At 50.7% G+C, this 8,804-nt stretch overlaps 1 protein-coding gene across 1 annotated transcript; it reads right to left on the bottom strand.

Moving 5' to 3' along the window:
• Positions 1–4,503: 4,503 nt before the first annotated feature.
• Positions 4,504–6,661, bottom strand: LOC133906292 (aspartyl protease family protein 2-like). Its single transcript, XM_062348159.1, has one exon. The coding sequence runs from the start codon at positions 6,205–6,207 to the stop codon at positions 4,756–4,758; it is 1,452 nt and encodes a 483-aa protein (XP_062204143.1). The 5' UTR covers positions 6,208–6,661; the 3' UTR covers positions 4,504–4,755.
• Positions 6,662–8,804: the final 2,143 nt, after the last annotated feature.

Here is an 8,804-nt window from a genome sequence, read left to right as displayed (position 1 = left end):
TGCAACAATAGATAACATGTCAAAATTTTCATAGTGAAGCACACTTGCTGTCAGTCTAAAGCTTAATAATCAGAACATGTACCATTCTAGGAGCGTTAAAAAAAAATAGAGCTAAAAAGACATTTTTATGCATGGAAGTCACTTAGCCATAATATTTTGAATAGCATCAATTTACCACATCTATTAAAATAAAGGCTCCAAATTGAAGCTTTTACAGGATAGTTAGTGTCCACATGGGGAAAACTCCATAACACAAAACTAAAGCAGGCAGGATTGCATGACAATATAATAAAGATCGCACTGATGTTTTGCTTACCCTCTTGTCAAAAGTACATTCTAAAGAACACTGCTTTACAGTTTCTTCTATACAGGTTTTCATAGTTGCATCTGAAGGCCCCTTGCATCTATATCATTTTTTGAATATTTGGCCGCCTGAAAAAACAGACATGTTAGGTAATTTTGGTGAAATTATAACAAAAACATGCATAATGGCATCCTCTACACACTGAACTAAATGAGATGGCTACTAAACTTGAGAATACGAGATGTCCTTTCCAAGATTATTACCTTCGTTTGGAAATCGGGACAATTCAATTTCAAGGGCGTGGATAATGGCATCCTCTCTGAAAGCATACTTCCCTTCATTGTATGCCATATTTTGTGTGCGAGCTCGAACCTTGGCATCTTCTATACATTCGTCAAATTCTCTGCACCGAAATGGATGCATAGATACATTTTATAGGAGTATAGATATAGATGCAAATGCAAGTTGCTGCTTTCTAACGATGAGATGTAGGCCTGAAAAGAAAAGGTACCTTCATTTGTTGACTTGGTGAATTTGTTGTTTATGCTTTAACCTAGATACTTGTGTGTTTTCATATAGGGCTATATACTAAAAAGAGAAATATAGTTTCCTTTGTGCCACTCAGAAAACAATAAATTTATTATAGCGTGTTATGTAAATTAAATATATGATTGAGCCGATACTGAAGTTGTGGTGTACAAGTGAAGATTTCAAAGAACCGATTCTGAATAAGATGAAGTTGTTGACGCCTCTGATCATGCGAGTGTCGCTCCATTTTCAGTTATTTCCAGTAAACCATATTTCTTTTTTGTGTGTGTGTGTGATTATTGTAATTCTCTATGCATGTCTTGCACCTGGAACTCCATTTTTTGCATTCTCACTTCTACCTTCAGCAAACTCACAATATATGTAGTTTTCCAGTAAATGAACATGTACCTGTTTAGCACAAACTCAGCAGGCCAGCACAGAACTTTTCTCTAAGAGAAGGTGTGGACACCAAATTTGAAACTGCCATATGGGTTTTTACAGAGAATTGAAAACCCTGCATCCTGAATGGGAGAGATAGGGGCGAAGATATGGAGGCAACAATAATCCATTTGTGGCAGCCAAAGATTTAATCCATTCGCAAGGCTGATTTGGGCCAAATCGAGTGGTTTTCCGGGGCTATCAGATTGGGCTGAGTTGGGCTACCAATGATCGTCGGTCGGTCGGTCGTCAGTGACCTCTTTTTATGTGCTGGATAAAAAGAGAAGGCTTTCCTCTCAACAAAAAAAAAAAGGAAAGGAAAAAAAAACAACAGTTGTGACTGTGAGGTACGTGTACGCACTGTGCTTCAGTCTCAGTGGAAGACCAAACAAAATGTCCGTGTATATCAGAAAAAGTAAAGGAAAAGAAAGCAACGAGCTCCGGCCGAAAGAAAGAAAAGAAAAGAGGAGCGCGAGGATGCCTGTCTCCCAAATGATGGGAAAGAGGGCGAAGAAAGCCGGAGGTTGCGTTGGGAGCCCTTAAGGCCCGGTGACTACGTACGTCCACCGCATCAACTTTATAAAGCGTCCATCCGCCGGCCTATCTTGGGCAGGCACGCCCGGCGCGGCATGAGAGCTGTGCACTACTTGAGCTCCCTCCATGTACAACGGCACAAGGGGAGCGACCCTACTCCCTTCAAACACTTGACTATCGCCGCCCCTTCTGTTTTCTGACTCACAGAGACGCACCTTGAGGTCTCTCGTCTGCCCAAGACCCGTGAACCCAACCAAGCTTTCGGACAGGGAATCCTACTCAAGTATGTGATCAGATCTACCGGTGTTAAGTTGTTTCTTATGTGTTACAACGGTGCTATTCGGTTCAGAAAGGCCCGAAAGGGAATTGCATGTAGTTTCTTGTGGAAATCAGAAATTTTGTGGCGTTTCTTCAAAGTCGAAGCCCTGCTCCTTGGTGAGGAGCATGGTATTTTGACATGGTGCTGTGGCTGTGTTTTCTCGGCTTGGCATATACAGTTTTGCCATTCTCACGGTGAACTGTTGCCGGATTGGACTTTTTTTTTTTGAAACCCACCCTCCAGATTGAGCACTGTTCGGCCACAAAAGAGCACTTGCTACTGCTTGGCCCATCTGGCAGTCACGTTGAACAGAGGGCGACATGGCACGTACGGTCGACGGGACGAGTCATTCAGGGGCGGCGCCGGTAAGCTGCCGTCGAATCAAAACCTGGCCGGATTCGTTCGCAGCACAGTGCAGTATCGCAGCGGTGCGTGCGTACGGCCATACGGCGATTCTGCAGACATATGCACTACATACGTAGGTCGGCGTGTCCTTACACTCAGGACACGGTAATTTAACCGCGTAACAATCCTACATTTCACATATAAAAAACCGTAGGACGCCACAGGTCGCTCATGCATGTGCAACGATGCAAAGCGCCCGGCTTATCTACTAGCCCGGCTCGTCATGATCGATGCCGACGAGAAAAGCAGGCCCAAACGTATTATGCCGACGACAAACGTATCATGTTCACACTCGCCAGGGAGAGCTTTGCCCTGCCCTTACTTGCGTGGCACGCGAGATAACAATTCCCCAACCCCACATGCCACGTACTGGCTTCGACGCCTTTCGCGCGTGACATGCGCCGCGTACCAGATGATACAAACCATGTTAGTGCTCTGCTTAATCCATCGCGCTAATGGCTAATGCATGTGCCGTCCTAGTCGTAATGTGCTGTGCATGTGGGACGCCATTAATTAATTACGTCTCTGGCGCAGGCTACTCTTTGATTTGATCACCGTCCTTCCGTCACGATCGAATCAATGCCGCGCAATGTTGCAGTCGCAGTCGATGATGCTACACCAACACGCTAAGGGTACGTTTGTTTCAGTTTTGAATCGTGGTTTTCAGCTTTTTACAATTTAAAGTTGAAACAAACAGTTTGTTTTTGTTTATAATTTTTTAAAATCTGCTAGTTGGACTGTGAAAATTTGATAAGCTGATTTTTTTTAGCTTTTGATAGATTGTGAAAGTCAATTTTACTAAACTGTTCATCAAATTTTTTAAAATCTACAATCTAAAAACTTTTCACAATTCAACTTTTATAAACTGTTTTTCAGAATCTCCAACTAAAACAGACAGACCCTAAGCAGCAGCGAAACAATCTGTGATGCGGTGGGCAGAGGAGGAGGATCCCGCCGCTGATGGTGCAGTGCACGCTAGGCGGTCGCGCTGGCGCGGCACCGCGTGACGTCCGCCGTGTTGTAAATGCGGGTCACGAAGTAGAGCGGGCTGCGCCCAGCCCAGGCTGATGTGATTAAGGCCAGACAGGGCGAGCGAAAACGGGCGGGGTTCGTTGCCGGTTGTGGGAGAGCACGCCACCATCATCCGGCACATGCTGATGCATGCGCTGAACTGACAAATGATCTATCTGACAAATCCTATAATGTAACCCTTAGATTCTCTCTCCATCGGCTAAAATTGAGCAAGTGGCAACCAAATTACATAAGCTTCGGCAGATGGACGCTTGTTTTCTTTCATTGCAAAGTTTAAAAACTCTACTGCTCCTGGCACCCAGTTTTGTGTGAACATAATACGCATATGCTGGTCCAGAACAGGAAACCAAACTGCTCCGACGCCTAGGTGCGGTGGAAATTTCCTCGCGCAGAACAGGAAGCTGGAGCCTGGTCCTGGTCCTGGTGGTCTGTTCCGCATCAGTTGATGTCGCGGTACGACGGCAGTACAATTAAGCGCTCAAAGAAGGGAAAGTGGGTGGCAGCAGGGAGAGCCGGACAGCGACAAACGCAGCCTCAGCGGCACGGCCTCCGAGGCGGCCGTCCGGTACGGCAAAGCAACGCACCAACGTTCTCCTCCCAGTCTTTGGCATCCACACTCCACGGTGGACGGGTGGAGTGCAGCATGTCGTCCGGTGTTTCGAGCCAGATACTCCCTCTTCCCAGGCCAAAAGCCCCAGCCGGAGAGAGAAACGGAAGGAGGGGGCGAGACAGGAGAGCCCGTGCCACTGACAAATATCTTTGCCTCATTGGATTGGACCGTTAGAAAACTTCCAAGTGACGACCTGTGCGTCTGTGCACCCTCTCTCTCTCTCTCTACTCGTGCTCCTTGTCTCGCATTGCTCCTGCCCGTGGTTCTTCGCGAGATTTTTAACCTCACACGGCACAGAGCGTCAGACCCAAACACTTTTAACAACAGTCGGTAGAAAGTACACAAAGCAGAGAACCAGTCTCATTTTTTAACCCAGACACTTTTACAGCCTTCATCGACCAACCGCCTTATCCTCTCTCACATCAAAGCTACTGTCAGAGAGAGAGAGAGAGAGGCTGCGCGATACCCAGTGCTTTACAGCATCCAAAGTCCACTGGCCTGACCACCTCCATTGATTATGACTAACAAGGAGGCTCCCTCTCACCCAACGCTAATGATGAATTGATTAAGCGCTAAACTTTTTCTTCAGCACCCCTTGGGTGCGAACCCGACGCGCTGGCCGTCGCCGTCGAACACCACGCGGAACCCCTGCTGCTGGATGTTGCCGATGATGGACACGCCGCCGTCGGTGCCCGCGAACGCGAAGCAGAAGGTGCCCGTCGAGTCCACGGGGATCAGGTAGTTCTCGGGGGGAAGGGCCGCCTCGGCGCCGCCCGCGAAGTGCATGGACACGGTCGGCACCTTCACTACCTTGCGCCCACCGAGGTCGTAGCACGTGTCGAACAGCGAGAACCCGCCCGGGGAGAGCCGGAGCCCGGCGGTGGCGGCGCGGAACGCGTCGCGGAGCGCGGAGTAGGCCGGGCGAGCGAGGCGGGTCACGGAGGTGCCGGAGTCCACGATGACGCCGCCGCGGCCCGTGGACGGGTCCAGGCGGAGGTCGGACTCTGCGACGCCGGGCACGCGCGCGCCGCCCACGCTGATGCCGATGAGCTGCACGTAGTAGAACGTCTCCATGCGGGGGTTCTTGACCATCGGGGTGAAGGACGTCGCGGCAGCAGAGGGGCCCACGGCGCCGGAGCCGAAGGTAACGGTGGAGGAGCGGGAGCCGGGTTTGGACGACGCGGAGGTGCGGTCCACCAGGCAGTACGAGAAGCTCCGGCCGTAGCGGTGGGAGATCTGGGTGGGGAACGACAGGCTGCCGCGGCCGAGCCCCAGGAGCCCCGCCGCCGCGACGAACAAGCCCTCGTTGTCGTGGCCGCACCCGATAGCTACGCGCGCCACGCGGGCGCCGCCGGCGAAGGTGAGGGTCTCGGTGGCGAAGTCGCCCGCCGTGACGGAGCCGTCGCCGTAGGCGACCTGGTAGAGGCACGACCTGCGGCGCAGGTCGCAGCCGCCGAAGTCGAGCCCGCGGCAGAGCGGCGCGGCGCAGTCGACAGCTCCGTACGAGCTCGAGCGCCGCGGGTCGAACACCTGCCCCGACTGCTCGTAGCAGCGGCGGCACGGCGCGCACTGCAGCCACACGATGTCGCTGCCGGTGTCAAGTACCATGAGCGCGGGGGTGGCGGGCGTCCCAACCCCGATCTTGGTGAAGTACTCCCCGCTGCCCTGCGCGAGCCCGGACACCACCGGCGCCGCGACTCCTCCGCCGCCGCCCCGCGTCCCGTTGGCCGCAGCCTTCGAGATCCGCGCCGCCCTCCTCTTGTCCCGCCGCAGCCGGTTCGCAAACAGCTCGGCCGCGGTGGCGTTCACCGCAAACACGTCCCGGTGGAGCACGCGAAAGTGCACCGCCGACGCGGCGGCGCCCTCCTGCGCCGCGGCAAGGCTGCCCCCAAAGACATCCTCGCCGGCGTCGGACGCCGAAGCAGTGTACGCCTGGGGCGAGAGAGGGGTGGCTGCAAGGCTGTGGTACTCCACGGCCTTGGCGAGCGCGGCATTGGAGGCGGCGAGCAGGAGCAGCAGCGCGGCGAGAGGCGCCATGACTAGCAAGCGAGCGGAGGCACCTAAGTCCGCTCAGTGTACTGGCCACAGGGTGTTGGTGGTGTATAAGAAGGGGAACCGGTTCCTCTCACTTATCATAATAGACAGTATTTTAAGTTCAGGTGAACAGTACAAAAACAGTATTTTAAGTTTAAGTGAACAGCAATCTACAGTAATGTACTGTTTATAAATATGAGATTTCTGATTGTAAAATATTGTGTACAGGATTATTATTTATGTAGCTACTGTCTACAAAATCACTGTTTACGAGAAAAGTCACCTTGTGACTTACCTCCGCAGGCGGGTCATCGTTAGCACAGGAGATTATATTAGGAGTTGATTAATTAACGCGCCAGGAGACGATGAGGAGGAGGGCTGCTGCCTCTCCGGGGGATGTTTCGGTGGGCAGCGGTGTCGTGCTGCGCGCCTCGAGGCGGAGCGGAATAAATGTTTCGGCGCCGCACCGCGCACGGGCGGCACGGCGCACCGGAGCGGGAGGCAGGCGGGGTCCGTTTCCTTGGCAATGACCCGCTGGTGTGGACACGTCTGCCGCGTCGTGTCAGCGCGTCGGCGCTCCAGTGCGGCACCGTCCGCGTGTGATTCCGTCGTGCTTCGGCTGGATCATCTGCATCTGCTGCTGCAAAATCTTTTCCGCAGGATCGATCGTGCAAACGAACCTTCACCGGACCTTTTCTTTAGGGTAACCTTCACCGGACATTGTATTCTGGGATCGAAGCGAACACCAGATTTTTGGAATTTTAGTAGCAGCACTTCTGCCTGTTCTCTTACTTTTTTGGCAGAGTAGAAGCACCGATTCGCGAGAGTTTACAGAAATCAACGAAATTATAATTTATGCATACCTTCACGAACCGAGCACTCTGGAAAGGAGCGAGACATTAGCAGTGTAGTTATCAGGAGGCTCGTTGTACACTGTTTTTTACTCCATTAGTTAATTGCCCTTGCATTACAACCGTAACCGAAAATTTCACGAGATAACTTGTGTCGCTATCGATTTCATGTTACGGTACTAAGTATCACTTAGTTTTCCATAGTTATAGTCCTACACGATTCAAATGAAAAGCGAGAAGAGAAAGATACATTGAAAGATAGAACCTAACTCAGCAAGTTTCAGAAACAATGCGTCGAGGTCGTACCACATGCGCATATAGGCAAACTTGTTCATCAAGATATGCAACCAAAGCGAGCAACTTAGCTTTAAAAACTTTAGTAGTTCATCTAATAGCAGTTGTTATAAGTATACAAATCACTCCAAAAATATTCAATATCGATATATAGATAAATGTTAGAAAAGAAAATACCCTAACTGCTCTCGATTTGACAAGAAAAAAATACAAATTAGGCATAAAATACTACATACTAAATTCTCTGCAAACATATAACGTCTTACTAATATAATTGCCTAGTTGACACAAAATATTTAAAAAAAATCAGATATGAGAATTAAGTTGATCTACCCAAAGCAAAAGTAGAACCACATATTGAACTTAGGTAGTCAATTACGAGGAGCAGCACAGCACAAAGGGGCATCACAAGGGTAGGGAGGCGGCGGTGGAACTGTCGGCGCAACGAGGAGGAAGCAACGCGACAGTGGAGGAGGCAGTGGATTGGGCCAAGTGGATGCTAAAGGGGGTGGATCCGGTGACGGCACTGGACACATGCAAGTTTTGGGATGGGAACGGGGAGTGCGTTGACGTGCATGGAGGAAGAACGGCAGTGGAGTGGAGGAAGAATGGCGACGGCGCGTGAAATCCGACTGGAGACGGTGGGATTCAGTCGATGGAGCATCGTGCGACCTCCCCTGGGTTTCTCATTGCTCGGCGGAGGCAGATCCGTGCTTGGCGGCGTGAATTTGGATGGCGGTGCGTCAGACTTCCTCTATGACGGGCGGTTTTACTCGTTGTGCTCTGTGTGTGGCTAAGGTTGAGTCGGGAGGGATAGAGAACACAAGATGGGGGGGTGGAGGATAAGGAGCCCTGCCTCACAGGTGCTCGGCGCGATGCCATTGGATCGGGGAGGGAGCAAGCGGGGAGGAGGCGGTGTCGCTTGGGGAGGGGATGCAGTGGTAGCGGCGGTAACAGTAGGCGGGGGTGGAGATCGGGAGAGAAGGTTCGGAGAGGGGGAACAGGAGGGGAGGGCTAGGTGGAGAGAGGGGGAATGGGAGGGGAGAGAGCGCGACATGCAGAGATGGGAGCATAGGGACCACGTATCAGAGCTCGGGGAGGGGGTGGTAGGGCGTCTTGCCTGGTGCGAGAACCACTACGTATTTTTTAAGTAGTAGAGATTAGATTGAGCGAATCTGCCGTTGTAATTGCCTCACACATAAAAAAGAAAAATTGTAAAAACCCATTTGCATGTGAAGGGGTTTCATTTATCCACTTATAAGAGCTTTTATTTCAGTCTTAAACCCGCAAATTTTAAGTGGTTGCAAAAACCCCAGCCTTTGGATACGGCTTTTGTTGTAATAAATAATAATACTTAATTATCTTGTAATTAGATGATTAACTGCGTTAAGCAGTTATCCATATGAACATGTGCATGTTGGTGAAAAGACATCTATTCATCACCTATATATTATA

Source organism: Phragmites australis, chromosome 2, assembly GCF_958298935.1.
Source record: "Phragmites australis chromosome 2, lpPhrAust1.1, whole genome shotgun sequence".
In the NCBI taxonomy this organism is placed as follows: domain Eukaryota; kingdom Viridiplantae; phylum Streptophyta; class Magnoliopsida; order Poales; family Poaceae; genus Phragmites; species Phragmites australis.
The sequence above is the reverse complement of the archived record's forward strand: the minus strand, read 5'-3'. Positions and strand labels throughout refer to the sequence as shown.

What these genes read in the sequence shown, in the direction of transcription:
- LOC133906292 (XM_062348159.1), bottom strand. Translation starts at nt 6,207, where the DNA reads ATGGCGCCTCTCGCCGCGCTGCTGCTCCTGCTCGCCGCCTCCAATGCC.